Below are 18,946 nucleotides of genomic sequence, written 5' to 3'. Positions count from 1 at the left end.
GGCGGAAGAGGAAGGAGGTGCTACAGCGGGAGTTTAGAGAGTTGGGAAAAACACTGAGAAGTAGGACGTCGAAGGTGGTTATCTCTGGACTGCTACCGGTACCTCGTGCTGGTGAGGCCAGGAACAGAGAGATAGAGGGTATGAATTTATGGCTGAGGGACTGGTGCAGAGAGCAGGGATTTAGATTTCTGGACCACTGGGATCTCTTCTGGGCTAGGGGTGACTTGTACAAAAGGGACGGGTTGCATCTTAACAGCAGGGGGACAAACATTCTGGCAGGCAGGTTTGCTAGTGTGACACCTGTGGCTTTAAACTAAGTAGTGGGGGGGAGGGATTAACAAATTGTGAATATGAAGATGAGGTAAAAGGGAATACAGGAGATATTGCAAAAGACTCTCGGAAGAATGGGAACAGAAGTTCTAGAGGGGAAAAGAAATTAAGGGCAGGGCCAATTGTGAACGATGTGAGAGGGGAGGTAAATACAGAAGTTAAAGTGTTGTACTTAAATGCGCGTAGTATAAAAAATAAAGTGGATGAGCTTGAGGCTCAGTTAGTCATGGGCAAGTATGATGTTGTAGGGATCACTGAGACATGGCTACAAGAGGACATGGGCTGGGAACTGAATATTCAGGGGTACACAACGTATAGAAAAGACAGACAGGTGGGCAGAGGGGGTGGGGTTGCTCTGATGGTAAGGAATGATATTCATTCCCTTGCAAGGGGTGACATAGAATCAGGAGATGTTGAATCAGTATGGGTAGAAATGAGAAATTGTAAGGGTAAAAAGACCCTAATGGGAGTTATCTATAGGCCCCCAAACAGTAGCCTCGACATAGGGTGCAAGTTGAATCAGGAGATAAAATTGGCGTGTCAAAAATGTAATGCTACGGTGGTTATGGGAGATTTCAACATGCAGGTAGACTGGGAAAATCAGGTTGGAAATGGACCCCAGGAAAGAGAGTTTGTAGAGTGCCTTCGAGATGGATTCTTAGAACAGCTTGTACTGGAACCTACCAGGGAGAAGGCAATTCTGGATTTAGTGTTGTGTAATGATCCTGATCTGATAAGGGGACTAGAGGTAAAAGAGCCATTAGGAGGCAGTGATCACAACATGATAAGTTTTACTCTGCAAATGGAAAGGCAGAAGGGAAAATCGGAAGTGTCGGTATTACAGTATAGCAAAGGGGATTACAGAGGCATGAGGCAGGAGCTGGCCAAAATTGACTGGAAGGAGGCCCTAGCAGGGAAGACGGTAGAACAGCAATGGCAGGTATTCCTGGGAATAATGCAGAGGTTGCAGGATCAATTTATTCCAAAGAGGTGGAAAGACTCTAAGGGGAGTAAGAGACACCTGTGGCTGACAAGGGAAGTCAGGGACAGCATAAAAATTAAGGAGAGGAAGTATAACATAGCAAAGAAGAGTGGGAAGACAGAGGATTGGGACTCTTTTAAAGAGCAACAAAAGTTAACTAAAAAGGCAATACGGGGAGAAAAGATGAGGTACGAGGGTAAACTAGCCAATAATATAAAGGAGGATAGCAAAAGTTTTTTTAGGTACGTGAAGAGGAAAAAAATAGTCAAGGCAAATGTGGGTCCCTTGAAGACAGAAGCAGGGGAATTTATTATGGGGAACAAAGAAATGGCAGACGAGTTAAACCGTTACTTTGGATCTGTCTTCACTGAGGAAGATACACACAATCTCCCAAATGTTCTAGGGGCCGGAGAACCTGGGGTGATGGAGGAACTGAAGGAAATCCACATTAGGCAGGAAATGGTTTTGGGTAGACTGATGGGACTGAAGGCTGATAAATCCCCAGGGCCTGATGGTCTGCATCCCAGAGTACTTAAGGAGGTGGCTCTAGAAATAGTGGAAGCATTGGAGATCATTTTTCAATGTTCTATAGATTCAGGATCAGTTCCTGTGGATTGGAGGATAGCAAATGTTATCCCACTTTTTAAGAAAGGAGGGAGAGAGAAAACGGGTAATTATAGACCAGTTAGTCTGACATCAGTGGTGGGGAAGATGCTGGAGTCAATTATAAAAGACGAAATTGCTGAGCATTTGGATAGCAGTAACGGGATCATTCCGAGTCAGCATGGATTTACGAAGGGGAAATCATGCTTGACAAATCTACTGGAATTTTTTGAGGATGTAACTAGGAAAATTGACAAGGGAGAGTCAGTGGATGTGGTGTACCTCGACTTTCAGAACGCCTTCGACAAGGTCCCACATAGGAGATTAGTGGGCAAAATTAGGGCACATGGTATTGGGGGTAGGGTACTGACATGGATAGAAAATTGGTTGACAGACAGAAAGCAAAGAGTGGGGATAAATGGGTCCCTTTCGGAATGGCAGGCAGTGACCAGTGGGGTACCGCAAGGTTCGGTGCTGGGACCCCAGCTATTTACGATATACATTAATGACTTAGACGAAGGGATTAAAAGTACCATTAGCAAATTTGCAGATGATACTAAGTTGGGGGGTAGTGTGAATTGTGAGGAAGATGCAATAAGGCTGCAGGGTGACTTGGACAGGTTGCGTGAGTGGGCGGATACATGGCAGATGCAGTTTAATGTAGATAAGTGTGAGGTTATTCACTTTGGAAGTAAGAATAGAAAGGCAGATTATTATCTGAATGGTGTCAAGTTAGGAGGAGGGGGAGTTCAACGAGATCTGGGTGTCCTAGTGCATCAGTCAATGAAAGGAAGCATGCAGGTACAGCAGGCAGTGAAGAAAGCCAATGGAATGTTGGCCTTCGTAACAAGAGGAGTTGAGTATAGGAGCAAAGAGGTCCTTCTACAGTTGTACCGGGCCCTGGTGAGACCGCACCTGGAGTACTGTGTGCAGTTTTGGTCTCCAAATTTGAGGAAGGATATTCTTGCTATGGAGGGCGTGCAGCGTAGGTTCACTACGTTAATTCCCGGAATGGCGGGACTGTCGTATGTTGAAAGGCTGGAGCGATTGGGCTTGTATACACTGGAATTTAGAAGGATGAGGGGGGATCTTATTGAAACATATAAGATAATTAGGGGATTGGACACATTAGAGGCAGATAACATGTTCCCAATGTTGGGGGAGTCCAGAACAAGGGGCCACAGTTTAAGAATAAGGGGTAGGCCATTTAGAACGGAGATGAGGAAGAACTTTTTCAGTCAGAGGGTGGTGAAGGTGTGGAATTCTCTGCCTCAGAAGGCAGTGGAGGCCAGTTCGTTGGATGCTTTCAAGAGAGAGCTGGATAGAGCTCTTAAGGATAGCGGATTGAGGGGGTATGGGGAGAAGGCAGGAACGGGGTACTGATTGAGAGTGATCAGCCATGATCGCATTGAATGGCGGTGCTGGCTCGAAGGGCTGAATGGCCTACTCCTGCACCTATTGTCTATTGTCTATTGTCTATTGTTGTTATCAGAGCACCAGTCCGCCAGGTTCTGCACCTCCGCTCTGTAGTTTGTAGACTGAGCGATCATTTCGCTGAACACCTCCGTTCAGTCCGCCTGGACCTACGTGATCTTTCACTTGCCAAACATTTTCATTCCCCTTCCCATTCTCACACGTTTCGTCCTGGGCCTCCTCCATTGTCAGAGTGAGGTCAAACGCAAATTGAAAGAACACCACCTCATATTTTGCTTGGGCAGCTTACAAACCAGCGGCATGAGTATTGATCTCTCTAACTTCAAGTAAACCCTGGATCCCCTCTCTCGCCGTCCCTCCCCCACCCATGTCGTACCAGCTTCAAAGCCATCTTGTTGAGTCTCATTGTCTGTAACACTTTCTCACCTAGCCCACAGCTACCAATGGCCTGTTTCCTTGATCATCATTACTTTTTTTGCACATCTTTTGTTCGATATCTCTCTTTTTCACCGTCTATATCTCCCGTTTCCCTCTCCCCTGACTCTCAGTCTGAAGAAGGGTATCGACCCGAAACATCACCCATTTCTTCTCTCCAGAAAAGATGCTGACCATCCCGCTGAGTTACTCCAGCATTTTGTGTCTATCAACAGTTGTTTGGCATTTACGTCTGCAGTCCACACCAATTGCAGTGCGAGAGAATACAACGTGAAAGAGACTTCACTTACCAAACACGTCCCCTCTGGGAGTCCGCTCCTCTGAGTCAATGTAATTTTCAACCTCATCTTTGTTGGTCTTATAGCCCACGTCAGGCTTGATGTCATCATAGCTCCCAATATAGACACCATCTTCATAGTCAAATGGCTGGAGGCGTTCTGGGGAAGGAGGGGTGGCCACGGGACGAGGGATTGCATTCTTTATCACTTCACTCTTTCTACCTTTATTCCTATGTGCCAGAATTTTCTTTAAATCTTCCTTCTTTCCTCCCGGAATCAGAGGTGCTTCTTTGTAGGGAATCTCTGGAACAGCTGAGAGGGGGAGAGAGAGAGAGAGAGAGAAGCCATATTATTTATTATTAATATAATGTTATTCATTATTAATATAAAGCAGCCCTGCTACTGTTGAGGAAAAGCACAACGAGAGCTTGGGAAGTAAAACCAAAATTGCTGGAAACTCTCAGCACATCAGGGTATATCATGTAAGAGAAAGAGTGTTAATGTTTCGATGGCGCAGTGGTAGAGTTGCTGCCTTAGAGACCCGGGTTCGATCCTGACTACGGGCGCCGTCTGTACGGAGTTTGTACGTTCTCCCCATGACCTGCATGGGTTATCTCCCAGATCTTCGGTTTCCTCCCACACTCCAAAGACATGTAGGTTTGCAGGTTAATTGGCTTGGTATAAATGTAAATTGTCCCTAGTGTGTGTAGGATAGTGTCAATGTGCGGGTCAGTTGTAGGAGTAATCATGAACAATTCCATCAAAGTATATAGACAACAAAATGTTGGAGTAACTCAGCGGGGACAGCCAGCATCTCTGGAGAGAAGGAACGGATGACGTTTCGGGTCGAGACCCTTTTTCAAGGTACATATTTTTTATAGGGAGGTAATTAATAATTTTGAGTCAGCAAAGAGGGACATACATTGAAATTAATGGATGAATTGCTTAACACAAGTTCCAGTAAAATAAACTTTATTGTTAAAGTTTAACATTTTTGGAATAGTTTATAAACTAGGCGATGATGGCAAAAAAAACAATGTTATTCAAATTAATTTTGATGGTACAATGAAACTGTTCTCTTGGCAAAGGTATAAACTGTGCTGGGTTATAAATCTTTTAATTATTTTTAAACAGGAGGTTAAATAGGTGCTCTCTGACTCAGACAACATTTAGTGTGCTACTTCTGGCTAATTGCTGGTGGCTTGGGTAACAATGAAGCCCTGTTACACCTGATTCTGCTGCTTTGAGTAAGTGCGTTAAAATGTGCATTTTAACGTTCTCAAAGTTGGCCACTGAATGGGGATAATGGTACATATTAGCCTCAATTACCCAGCAGCGTAGGGGGCGAGGAGTGTCATTGCCCGACACACATGGAATAGGTTTGCCACACGCGGTTTTCTGTCATGATTGAAACAGTTGGAACATTGTTTGCCACTTCACAATGTTTACTCTGTTCACGATTTCACTACGTTAATTCTTTCATTCCTTACTTCTGTGAACGATTACGCTATGAATCAGAGTGCCCAGATTACAAGCAGCCCAGTATGAATGGGAATTGTTAAATAAATATGCTATTCACACAGTATGTTTAGTTTAGTTTAGAGATACAGCGCGGAACAAGCCCCATCGGCCCACCGAGTCCGCACCGACCAGCGATCCCTGCACATCAACTCTAGGGACAATTTACACATACACCAAGCCAGTTAACCTACAAACCTGTACGTCTTTGGAGTGTGGGAGGAAACCGAAGATCTCGGAGAAAACCCAGGCAGGCACGGGGAGAACATACAGATTGGGAGTAGGGGATAGAGTCTTGACAGGAAGCAGGGTGGGAAGGAGTGTAGTCTAGATAGGTATGGGAGTCAGTGGGTTTGTAATAGATGTCAGTCAATAGTCTGTCTCCTGTGATGGAGACGGTGAGATCTAGAAATGGCAGGGAGATGCCGGAGATGGTGAATTTGAGTGCAGGATGGAAATTAGTGGTGACGTTGATGAAGTCAGTGGGTTCTGCATGGGTGCAGGAGGCAGCACCAATGCAGTCGTCAATGTAGTGGCGATAGAGCTCGGGGGCAGACCCAGCCAATTTCCGTCTCCTAATTCTCTCCTTCGACTACTCCCACTTCCTCCAAATCCAAGCGTAGCTATGGGCACTTGCATGGGCCCTAGCCATGCCTGCCTCTTTGTAGGGTACATCGAACAATCACTGTTCCAGGCCTACATTGGCCCTATCCCCGAACTCTACCTCTAGACTACACTTCTTCCCACCCTGCTTCCTGGAAAGACTCTTATCCCCTGCTCCCAATTCCTCCGTCTACCTTCAATTGTTTAGTTTATTTAGTTTAGAGATACAGCACGGAAACAGGCCCTTTGGCCCACCGAGTCCACGCCGACCAGCGATCCCCACACACTAACTCCACACAGACTCGGGACAATTTTACATTTATACCAAGCCAATTAACCTACAAACCTGTACGTCTTTGGAGTGTGGGAACAAACCGAAGATCTCAGAGAAAACCCACGCAGGTCACGGGGAGAAGGTACAAACTCCGTACAGACAGCGCCCGTAGTCAGGATCGAACCCGGCCGGCGCTGCAAGCGCTGTAAGGCAGCAACTCTACCGCTGCGCCACCGTGCCGCCCGAAGACACAACAGCTGTTCCTAAAGAGCCTTCAGTTCCTCTGCGATGTATTGACCTTGAAGCTTCCAGATTTGCAATACTTGGAGTATATATCTACATCTACTCATACTAAGTTTGGTCTCTAAATAAATGGTTGTCTGCAGTGCGGCTGCTATGGTACTTCTGTAGTATTAGCAGAAGGCTATGAACACAGTGGGAACACAGAGTGTGCTGGGTGTCTGGAATAGACCAAAGGGCCTGTTCTAGCACAGTTCGATGTTCTATGTGTTCTCTCCTTCATTCTACCTAGTTTGGTTTAGAGATACAGTGTGGAAACAGGCCCTTTGGCCCACCGAGTCCGCTCCCCATAAGTGCGGCATGGTGGCGCAGCGGTAGAGTTGCTGCCTTACAGCACTTGCAACGCCAGAGACCCGGGTTCCATCCGGACTACGGGTGCTGTCTGTACGGAGCTTGTACGTTCTCCCTGTGACCGCATGGGTTTTCTCAGAGATCTTGGGTTTCCTCCCACACTCCAAAGACAGGTTAATTGGCTTGGTAAATGTAAAAATTGTCCCCAGTGTGTGTGGGATAGTGCAAATATACAGGGATCGCTGGTCAGCGTGGACTCGGTGGGCCGAAGGGCCTGTTTCCGTGCTGTATCTCTAAAATAAATTAAACTAGTTCTATCCTTCATACTCGGGACAATTTACAGAAGCCAATTAACCTACAAACCTGCATGTCTTATGAATGCCTGAGGAGGCTGGAGCACTTGATGGTTGGCTTAGACTCAGTGGGCTGAAGGGCCTGTTTCTATGACCTACAAAATAAGAAGTGCATATCGACCACAAGTGAAATATTGTCCAAACTTTCAAAAAGCACGGTGGCGCAGAGGTAGATTTGCTGCCTCACAGCACCAGAGAACCGGGTTCGATCCTGTCTACGGGTGCTGTCTGTACGGAGTTTGTACGTTCTCCCCGTGACCTGCGTGGGTTTTCTCCGAGATCTTCGGTTTCTTCCCATACTACATAGACGTACAGGTTTGTAGGTTAATTGGCTTTCTACAAATGTAAATTGTCCCTCGTGTGTGTAGGGCAGCGTTAACGTGCGGGGGGCGCTGGTCGGTGCGGACTCGGTGGGCCGTTGGGTCTGTTTCTGCGCTTTATCTCTAAACTAAACTGAACGAAAATAAACTAAACTAAACTTAGGCAGCTTGCACCCCAGCGGTATGAACATTGACTTCTCTATCTTCAAGTACACTTGCTTTCCCTCTCTCTCCATCCCCTCCCCCTTCCCGGTTCTCTGACCAGTCTTACTGTCTCCGACTACATTTTATCTCTGTTTGTTTTGTTGTTACCTTCTCCCGGCTAACAATGATTTTTCTACATGTTCCGTGATCTCCATTCTCTTTCGGTCTCGGAGGACCTCACATGCTCCAATAACACTGCTGCACTGGTCAAGAAGGCACAGCACCGACTGTTCTACCTAAGAACACTGAAAAAGTCTGGTCTACCCCAACAGCTGCTGACGACCTTCTACCGCTGCACCATAGAGAGCATCCTAACACATGGCATCTCTGTGTGGTATCTCAGCTGCACGGAGGCAGAGAGGAAAGCTCTTCAGCGGGTAGTCCATAGAGCTCAGAGGACCATCGGAACACAGTTACCAGCCTTGGAGGGCATCTACAACACACGATGCCTCAGAAAAGCCACCAGCATCCACAAAGACTCTTCACACCCCTGCAACAGTCTGTTCGAACTCCTTCCATCGGGCAGACGATACAAGGCCTTCTACGCCCGCACCTCCAGACTCAGGAACAGCTTCATCCCCAGGGCCATAGCTGCTATGAACTGGTTCTGCTGAGCCGGATGGACACATCGCACAGTGATCCGGCACAGATCTACTTGCACTTTATTCTGTCTTAAAACTGTTACAATTTGTTTCGTTGGGTTGTTGTTTAAATTAATTAAATTCTTGCATGGTATGGGAGGCGCATTCCCAATCTCGTTGTACCCCTGTACAATGACAATAAAGATATATTGTATTGTATTGTATTGTCCCGTTGTCACACCTTACACTTCCTTATCTATATACTGCCCACTCCCCTGACATCAGTCTGAACAAGGGTCTCCATCTGAAACAACACCCATTCCTTCTCCAGAGTTGAATGCTGAGTTACTCCAGCATTTTGTGTCTTATCTTCTTTAAACTAAACTAAAGTTGGTGACCACTCCTCAGTTCACTCAAACACTTGAACACGTACAATAAAAACATAAGTCATGAGATCTGAACTACAGGCACACCATGGGAACAGATGGATTGGCTTGAATGACATTATGCATCTAACATGATTAAGACTGAAAGATAGTTAAAAGCAGTGGTGACACCACACACAACTTGGCTGAAGTGGTGTCTGTAAATAACTCTGACATATGTGGGGGAGTTTAAACCACTGTGTTATATGAATTAGCCTCTCACCATTAAGGATGTCGTCAGTGCTGCCCTGTTCTCCATCCAAGCTTCCTTGCAGGAAAGGTTTAACTGTAAAAGAAAGAATTCTTTGTTAAAATATTGGAGCTATTTACTTTGTGTATCTCTGAAGCAAGACAACGGTGGTAGTTACAAAAAGCTGGAGTAACTCAATTGGTCGGACAGTATCTCTGGAGAAAAGGAATAGATGACGTTTTGGGATCAAGACCCTTCTTCAGACTGAGCCCTCCACAACAGGAAGGCCTTAAAGCCCTCCGTTTCTTCCTCGACCGCAGAACCAGCCAGTCTAAAGAAGGCTCTCGACCCGAGACGTCACCTATTCCTTTGCTCCAGCGATGCCTGTCTGACCCACTGAGTTACTCCAGCTTTTTGTGTCTGCAGTTCCTTCCGATATATGGGCAATAGTTAATTATTAGTTGGTTGAATACACAGTATGCAGCAAATGTCCAAGAAGCTGAACCACTCAAGATGCTAAATGAGCAACAGCTCTTATGGGCAATACATCCAGTAGCAAAACTAATGATTTAGTCTGATTGAGCTGGAGTAATGATTCAGTTGAAGGTGGTTCACACCACACTCTCAAAGGCAGTTAGGATGAAGTAGTAGAAACTGGTCTTGGCAATGATGTATGTATTCTGAAAATTAATTTTAAAAATCGATAAAATATCTCTAAGATTGCCATATGAATATTTAAATTGGCTCACTTCTGTGTGACCTGTTAATTACAATATCCATATCAAAGACGTGAACCCGAGATCATATCTGTTTTTCACTGGAATTAAAATCATTTTTGTTGTTGGCCGTTGCTCACATATGTCTATGATGAATGATGCTGGAAGCCCCATAAACCTCACCTTCCAAATACATTTAATCTTTAATAATGAATTCTATGTTGTATAGACACAAAAAGCTGGGGTAACTCAGTGGGACATGCAGCATCTCTGGAGAGAAGGAATGGGTGATGTCAATGTTGTACCGTGTAGGAGGAAACATCTCCCTCTCTCTCTCTCTCTCTCTTGCCTTCTCTCTCTCTCTTTTTCTTTCTCTCTCTAATCTCTCAATGTTGTACAGTGTAGGAGGAAACATCTCCCTCTCTCTCTCTCTCTCTTGCCCTCTCTCTCTCTCTTTCTTTCTCTCTCTATTTCTTTCTCTCTCTCTCTCCCTCTCTCTCTCTCTCTCTTTTTTTCCATTCCAAGAACTTTATTCAACAATTGCATATTACAGTGTACCAAAAGTACATAAACGTCCAACGGTCACAATACATCAAGCAGTCATTACAGTACAATGGTGCAATCTTTATCTACAATGCCCTCGACCCCCCCTCGGGGCGACCAGCGTTTACGGAAGGCCTCCAGATTCCCCGTGGACACCGCGTGTTCCTTCTGCAGCAACACGCGCGCACGGACATAGGCCCGGAAGAGGGGTAGGCAGCCGGCTCTGATGTGACCATCAACCGCCCGCTGCCTGGACCCACGAATGGCCATCTTGGCCAGGCCCAGGAGCAAACCGACCGGGAGATCCCACCTTCCTACTCGGCCCTCCCCACTCCCTGCCCTCAAACGCCAGGATCGTAGGACTGAAATGCAGCCAAGACTTGAGGAGCGGCCCGTTCAGATATTCGTACAGGGGCAGCAACCTCACACACTCCATATACACGTGGAACATGGACTCTTCCTCGCCGCAGAAATTACAGGCGGCCGGCGAGTCCGTGAACCGACTCAAACGTTTATTACACATCACGGCTCTGTGCAACACTCTCCACCCCAGGTCCACGATGTAAAGGGGGAGGACTCCCTTGTAGAGAGACCTCCACTGGGGATATCTCAATCTCTCTCTCTCTCTCTCTCTCTCTCCTCTTATGATAGTAATTGATATAACTACACATATTATATATCTATGTACCTGTCTCTATGTATTTGAATGCTCTACGATTTTACCGATAACTCATTTTCATGTCATTAAATATGTTAAGTGCATTTAGAGACAGAGTCAGAGAGATGTGACAGGAAAACAGGCCCTCTAAGCCATTGAGTCCAGACTGACTAGTGCCAGAGACCCGGGTTCGATCCTGATTACGGGTGCTGTCTGTACGGAGTTTGTACGTTCTCCCCGTGACACCAGTTTCCTCCCACACTCCAAAGATATACAGGTTAATTGGCTTGGTGTAAATGTAAATTAAACCAATAACGACCCTAGTGTGTGTAGGATAGTGTTAATGTGTGGGGGTTGATGGTCGGTGCAGACTCGGTGGGCCAAAGGGCCCAGTTCTGCGCTGTATCTCTAAACCAAAACAAAATGTTCTCATCAGGAGTGAACCTGTGATTTCATGAAGAGAGACACAAAATCCTGGAGTAACTCAGCGGGACAGGCAGCAGGCTGGATAGAAGGAATGGGTGACATTTCGAGTCAAGACCCTTCTTCAGACTGAGCGTCAGGGGAGAGGGAGTTACAGAGATAAGGAATTGTAGGAGATTAAAAGAGATGAAGATCAAGAAAAACGTAGAATAGACCCAGCACATAGAACATAGAAAATAGGTGCAGGAGGTGGCCATTTGGCCCTTCGAGCCAGCATCGCCATTCATTGTGATCATGGCTGATCATCTACAATCAGTAACCCGTGCCTGCCTTCTCCCCATATACCCTTGATTCCACTAGCCCCGAGAACTCTATCTAACTCCCTTTTAAACATGAAGCTACTCACGTAAATATACAAATGCAATAATTATGAAGACTTACCTGAACACTGGAAGCCACTGCCTCTGAATCCAGGCTTACATTTACACTTAGAGGAGCCTTGAGTGTTGTGGCAGTTGGCATGAGGACTACACGAGTGTGTGTTGGCGGCACACTCATCAATATCTGTCAACAAAACAACCCATCAACAAAACTAGTGAGACATTCCTTACAGTAAAATCATATCATAACTGAGCCATGAAGGCCAATAGAGCAGGATTATTCCAATGCTTGAATCCTGAGAAAGAATTACAACAGGCACAAGGGACTAGAGTCAAGAAACAGAAAGACAGGCTGAGTTCTCTCTTCTAATAACTAACCGACAGGCATCAATGGAGAGACAATGCGGCTCTTCAAGAATGGAAGAGCTTGCGATTTCAGTTTCCACATCGACAATTTTATCTGTTGTCAGGCTGGAAAGGATGCTGATAAGATTCATGAGGATGTTGCCGGGACTAGAGGCTGAACTATGGAGAGCTGAGTGGGCTGGGACTCTATTCCTTGGAGCGCAGGAGGATGAGGGGTGATCTTATAGAGGTGTACAAATCCATGAGAGGAATAGATCGGGTAGATGGCCAGAGCAGGGGAATCGAGAACTCGAGGACATAGATTTAAGTTAAAGTGGAAAAGATTTAATAGGAACCTAAGGGGTAACTTTTTCATGCAAAGGGTGGTGGGTGTATGGGACGAGCTGCCGGAGGACGTAGTTGAGGCTGGTACCATTGCAACATTTAAGAAACATTTAGACAGGTACATGGACAGGACGGGTTTGGAGGGATATGGCATAAATGCAGGCGGGTGGGACAAGTCTAGATGGGACATATTGGCCGTTGTGGGCAAGTTGGGCCAAAGGGCCTGTTTCCACACTGTAAGACTCTATGACTCTCTACTGATTGAAATAACAGAGAGACTATATCCCAACATAACCTCAAGGCTTCTAAAAGGGAAATGGGAACTCAAAAGTTATCACAACTTGTTTCTTGACTATATATGGTGTGGTATAAGTGATTAGCACGGGTGCCAGGGGTTATGGGGAGAATGGGGTAAGAAGGGGGAGATAGTTCAGACATGATTGAATGACAGAGTAGACTTGCTGGGCCGAATGACCTAATTCTGCTCCTCTTAATTATGACCTGACGTTTGCCGCGCAGCTGGGAAAGTCCTGCAACATTATCCATACCTATACACTTGTATTTGCCGTCAACATATTTAAGCTCATAACCCGTTTGGCATTTGCAGAAATAACTGCCAAAGGTGTTGACACATCTCCGCAGAGGTGGGCACAGAGGTCTGGAAGCTGCACATTCATCAATATCTGGAAGAGGGAACAGTAACAGTTTAGGGCGGCACGGTGGCGCAGCGGTAGAGTTGCAGCCTTACAGCGCTTGCAGCACCGGAGACCCGGGTTCGATCCTGACTACGGGCGCCGTCAGTACGGAATTTGTACGTTCTCCCCGTGACCCGCGTGGGTTTTCTCCGAGATCTTCGGTTTCCCCCCACTCTCCAAAGACGTACAGGTATGTAGGTTAATTGGCTTGGTGTATGTGTAAATTGTGTGTAGGGTAGTGTTAATGTGTGGGAATTGCTGGTTGGTGCGGACTCGCTGGGCCGAAGGGCCTGTTTCCATGCTGTATCTCAAAAACTACGACTAAAAAAATGTGAGACAAATGTGAAATACATTCTCTTTAGAAGTTACTTTAATTGCAAACTTGCTATTTAAAGCATGAATGTATTCAGTTAAATATTTGAAGGTGAGGAAACTCTTGCACTTTGTCGACTGCTCGTGTGACTTTGCAGACTGGTGTTCAGTGGGAAAGCTGAATACATATCTTGTGTGGCTAGGCTGGAGAACAAAATAGGCCAGGATGGACATTGGTCCATGGCCTGAATTGTCCAAAATGAAGTTTATTGTGAACTTTCTCGGTGCCTCGGGTATAACTTCTTGCTCTGCCAAACAACGCTGGCAACACAGCACACTGTAGAGTGTGGGTTGTTTACACGCGTGATGGCGTGGCTGTCTGGGAGCTGCGGCTCGCTGCCGTTGCCCGGCATCACGAGAGAGTATTGCACCGCAGATCGCCAGCCCGGGAAAAGATCACAATCCAACATTCGAAGTACGGTTTCTACTGAATGTGTATCGCATTTGCACCATCGTAACGTCGAAATATCGTAAGTGGAAGCATCGTAAGTCGAGGAGCCTCTGTGTTCTTCAGCCACTGTTGGGTAGATGTGTCTCAGAGTCTAGAAGGGAATGGCCTGGCTGGGGGGAGGTGGGGATCAGCCTTTTAACTACTGCCTGACATCTACAGAAGCCCAGTCTACCCCTGCTTTAGCTCCTTGTTAAATCAGGGCTCAGGGAACATAACTAGCTCTCATCACTGCAATGTACCTTCTGTCTGCACAAACTGCATGTGGCACAGAGGGAGGAAAAGCTGTCAGCAAACGCACAGTGTGGAGTAGGAAGGATCTGCAGATGCCGATGGTTTAAACCGAAGATAGACACAAAAGGCTGGAGTAACTCAGCGGGTCAGACAGCATCTTTGGGGGAAAGGAATGGGTGACGTTTCGGGTCGAGACTCTTCTTCAGACTGAGAGTCAGGGGAAAGGGAAACTAGAGATGTCGACGGTGATGTAGAGGGATATATAAAAAAGGTACGATTGATGTACCTTGGTGAAACAATAATCCACAATTGTAAGTAATATAAGAAAATAACTGCAGATGCTGGTACAAATCGATTTATTCACAAAATGCTGGAGTAACTCATCAGGTCAGGCAGCATCTCGGGAGAGAAGGAATGGGTGACGTTTCGGGTCGAGACCCTTCTTCAGACCCATTGTAAGTAATATATTCAGGATAGATTACTTGACAATATATTTCCACCTGTAAACTACATACTTGTTAACTGTGTAGGATGGAACTGCAGAAGCTGGTTTACATCGAAGATAGACACAAAATGCTGGCGTAACTCAGCGGGACAGGCAGCATCTCTGGAGAGAAGGATCGGGGGACGTTTCGGGTCGAGACCCATCTTCCGACAGTGCAGAGATGCTGCCTGTCCCACTGAGTTACTCCAGCATTTTGTGGCTATCCTTTTTAACAATAGACAATAGACAATAGGTGCAGGAGGAGGCCCTTCGGCCCTTCGAGCCAGCACCGCCATTCAATGCGATCATGGCTGATCATTCTCAATCAGTACCCCGTTCCTGCCTTCTCCCCATCCCCCTGACTCCATTATCCTTAAGAGCTCTATCTAGCTCTCTCTTGAATGCATTCAGAGAATTGGCCTCCACTGCCTTCTGAGGCAGAGAATTCCACAGATTCACAACTCTCTGACTGAAAAAGGTTTTCCTCATCTCAGTTCTAAATGGCCTACCCCTTATTCTTAAACTGTGGCCCCTTGTTCTGGACTCCCCCATCATTGGGAACATGCTTCCTGCCTCTAACGTGTCCAACCCCTTAATAATCTTATACGTTTCGATAAGATCTCCTCTCATCCTTCTAAATTCCAGTGTATACAAGCCTAGTCGCTCCAGTCTTTCAACATACGACAGTCCCGGCATTCCGGGAATTAACCCAGTAAACCTACGCTGCACGCCCTCAATAGCAAGAATATTAACTGGTACACTTGCGGTAATGCGCGGAGGACGGACGCACACACCCATGCAGGTACTCCCGTCTGGTCCGAGCTGCAGGCCGGCCGATGGACAGAGGCAGTTGATCTCCCCCTTCACGTTCCCACAGCCGTACTGACAATTGGCCATGGCACACGACCGGGAATCTGAAAAACACCAGACGTCATGCGGGAGACATAGAAACACACATAGAAACATAGAAAATAGGTGCAGGAGGAGGCCATTCGGCCCTTCGAGCCAGCACCGCCATTCATTGTGATCATGGCTGATCATCCACAATCAGTAACCGTGCCTGCCTTCTCGTGTCCCTTGATTCCACTAGCCCCTAGAACTCTATCTAACTCTCTCTTAAATCCATCCAGTGATTTGGCCTCTGTGGCAGAGAATTCCACAAATTCACAACTCTCTGGGTGAAAAAGTTCCTTCTCACCTCAGTTTTAAATGGCCTCCCCTTTATTCTAAGACTGTGGGCCCTGGTTCTGGACTCTCCCAACAATGGGAACAATTTTCCTACATCTAGCACTCAGCTTGCACGAGGAACACAACAAGGTCAGACACTTTAGGCTTTCCTCCACTCTCCTGTGTGACATATATGTCACATTTTAATTTTGAGCAATTCTGGGCCCCATATCTGAGGAAGGATGTGCACCCATTCTCATCAGTTTCCAGTGTGGTGTCTTGGATTGAGAATGCACATTTGTGTCTCCCGCTACTGAAATCTTCACTTTTAACTGCGCAATCTTCAGCTGAGAACACAATGCTAGCATTTATTTCAAGAGGGCTAAAATATAAAAACAGGGATGTAATGCTGAGGCTCTATAAGGCGCTGGTCAGGCCGCATTTGGAGTACTGTGAGCAATTTTGGGCCCCATATCTGAGGAATGATGTGCTGGCACTGGAGAGGGTCCAGAGGAGGTTTACAGGAATGATCCCAGGAATGAGTGGGTTAACATATGATGAGCATTTGATGGCACTGGGCCTGTACTCGCTGGAGTTTAGAAGGATGAGGGGGGACCTCACTGAAACCTTCCAAATAGCAAAAGGCTTGGATTGAGTGGATGTGGAGAGGGTGTTTCCACTAGTGGGAGAGTCTAGGATTAGAGGCCGTAGCCTCAGAATTAAAGGGCGTTCCGTTAGGAAGATGAGGAAGAATTTCATTAGTCAGAGGGTGGTGTATCTGTGGAATTCATTGCCACAGAAGGCTGTGAAGGCAAAGTCAATGGATATATTTAAAGTAGACATAGATAGATTCTTGATTAGTACGGGTGTCAGGGGTTATGGAGAGAAGGCAGGAGAATGGGGTTAAGAGGGAGAGATAGATCAGCCATGATTGAATATATATATATAGTATAAGACAATAACTGCAGATGCTGGTACAAATCGAAGGTATTTATTCACAAAATGCTGGAGTAACTCAGCAGGTCAGGCAGTATCTCAGGAGAGAAAGAATGGGTGACGTTTCGGGTCGAGACCCTTTTTCAGACATGATTGAATGGTGCAGACTTGATGGGCCGAATGGCCTAATTCTACTCCTATCACATAAATCGGTTCCAATGCAGATGACATCATTTCAGTGAGCTGTGCTCTGTAGAATGGGAGCTAAGGAAATTATGTATTTTATTCATCATTATTCCCAGAGGAAGACGACAGCTGGAAAGAGCATTCTCTATGTGAACTTTATTTTGGAGCTTGAACTTATTTCCTGCATGAAAAGATTGATGAGGACAGGGACGTGGAGCAAACTGTTGGTTCATGATTTATTCAGTGTTGCCTTAACGTATTAACGTGATTTATAGTTGGGTTAAATTAAATGATCATGGAAGGAAAGCGATGGCTTTGTGAGGCTGGGCGGCAGGTGCCCACGGCCGAAAACAGGGCCAGCGCCACAGAGCCATCAGGAGAGGACCCAGCACGGTCAAGTTCACGGGCACGGGCATGGGCACCGGGGGTCGAGGATGGGCTATCCCTGGGTGCCAGAGGTAAAGCAGGCCCACAGTGGGTGTCAGAGGTCAATCAAGCCCACTGTGGGTGTCAGAGGTCAAGCAGGCCCACAGTGGGTGTCAGAGGTCAAGCAGGCCCACAGTGGGTGTCAGAGGTCAAGCAGGCCCACAGTGGGTGTCAGAGGTCAAACAGGCCCACAGTGGGTGTCAGAGGTCAAGCAGGCTCACAGTGGGTGTCAGAGGTCAAGCAGGCCCACAGTGGGTGTCAGAGGTCAAGCAGGCCCACAGTGGGTGTCAGAGGTCAAACAGGCTCACAGTGGGTCTCAGAGGTCAAGCAGGCCCACAGTGGGTGTCAGAGGTCAAGCAGGCCCACAGTGGGTGTCAGAGGTCAAGCAGGCCCACAGTGGGTGTCAGAGGTCAAGCAGGCCCACAGTGGGTGTCAGAGGTCAAGCAGGCCCACAGTGGGTGTCGGAGGTCAAGCAAGCCCACAGTGGGTGTTAGAGGTCAAGCAGGCCCACAGTGGGTGTCAGAGGTCAAGCAGGCCCACAGTGGGTGTCACAGGTCAAGCAGGGCCACAGTGGGTGTCAGAGGTGGTTCTGGTCCACAGTGGGTGTCAGAGGTCAAACAGGCCCACAGTGGGTGTCAGAGGTCAAGCAGGCCCACAGTGGGTGTCAGAGGTCAAGCAGGCCCACAGTGGGTGTCAGAGGTCAAGCAGGGCCACAGTGGGTGTCAGAGGTCAAACAGGCCCACAGTGGGTGTCAGAGGCCGGACAAGAATGCGCCGCCAAGAACAAAGGGGGACCATTGGGGACTAAATGGAATCGTTTGTGACTTTGTCGGTGCCCTTTATGTGGCAACTCTTTGCATACTTGTGTATGCAAAACAACAAATCTCACTGTGACAGGCCACATGTGATAATAAAGATTCATTCATTCATTCATTCATTTGTATTTCTGCCAATGACCTTAAAATGACCTAGAAGGAGGCCATTTGGCCCATTGGCCACAAGGGGAGCAATGCCATGTCCCATTTTCCATCGACTTATTTCCCTTTTCACGTGCACATGCCCATCAACAACCCTGCTGATTCTTTTCATCATCTGTAAGGGGTACCTTACAGTCGTGAGGTCACCTTCCAGCATGGCTTGAGAGACTGCAGCACAGAGGAAACCCCACGCGGGAACCTACAGGGGAACCATGTAAACTCCACACAGATAGAACCATGGATCAGGATCGAACCCTGGGACCCTCGCTAACTGCTGCATCACCAAACCACGCACCCAACAGTAAACCCGTTAACCCGTTTGTTCTTCAGTTGTCACATCTGCCACCAACAATGGCAATGGGCCTGCTGCCGGTGGCATTATGGCTGTGCTGACACAGTGCGCCCATGTTTCCAGTCACTGTGCTTCAGACTGGGTAGAGAGAGAGTGAGTCCGATTGAATCTCCTGCTTATGGAGGCATTCTGGTTGGAA

The 18,946-nt window shown here is 46.9% G+C and overlaps 1 protein-coding gene across 1 annotated transcript in view; it reads right to left on the bottom strand.

Annotated features, from left to right (window-relative positions):
* egfl6 (EGF-like-domain, multiple 6) overlaps positions 1 to 18,946 on the bottom strand; it is a 66,340-nt gene that overhangs the window by 23,517 nt on the left and 23,877 nt on the right. The window contains exons 5-9 of the mRNA XM_078408974.1: positions 15,559 to 15,678; positions 13,080 to 13,214; positions 11,903 to 12,025; positions 9,155 to 9,217; positions 4,075 to 4,374 (exon numbers count right to left, since the gene is read on the bottom strand). Coding sequence (XP_078265100.1) covers positions 4,075 to 4,374; positions 9,155 to 9,217; positions 11,903 to 12,025; positions 13,080 to 13,214; positions 15,559 to 15,678 — 741 coding nt within the window. The remainder of the gene's footprint in view (positions 1 to 4,074; positions 4,375 to 9,154; positions 9,218 to 11,902; positions 12,026 to 13,079; positions 13,215 to 15,558; positions 15,679 to 18,946) is intronic.

The sequence above is a fragment of the Rhinoraja longicauda genome, chromosome 12 (assembly GCF_053455715.1).
Source record: "Rhinoraja longicauda isolate Sanriku21f chromosome 12, sRhiLon1.1, whole genome shotgun sequence".
In the NCBI taxonomy this organism is placed as follows: domain Eukaryota; kingdom Metazoa; phylum Chordata; class Chondrichthyes; order Rajiformes; family Arhynchobatidae; genus Rhinoraja; species Rhinoraja longicauda.
The sequence above is the reverse complement of the archived record's forward strand: the minus strand, read 5'-3'. Positions and strand labels throughout refer to the sequence as shown.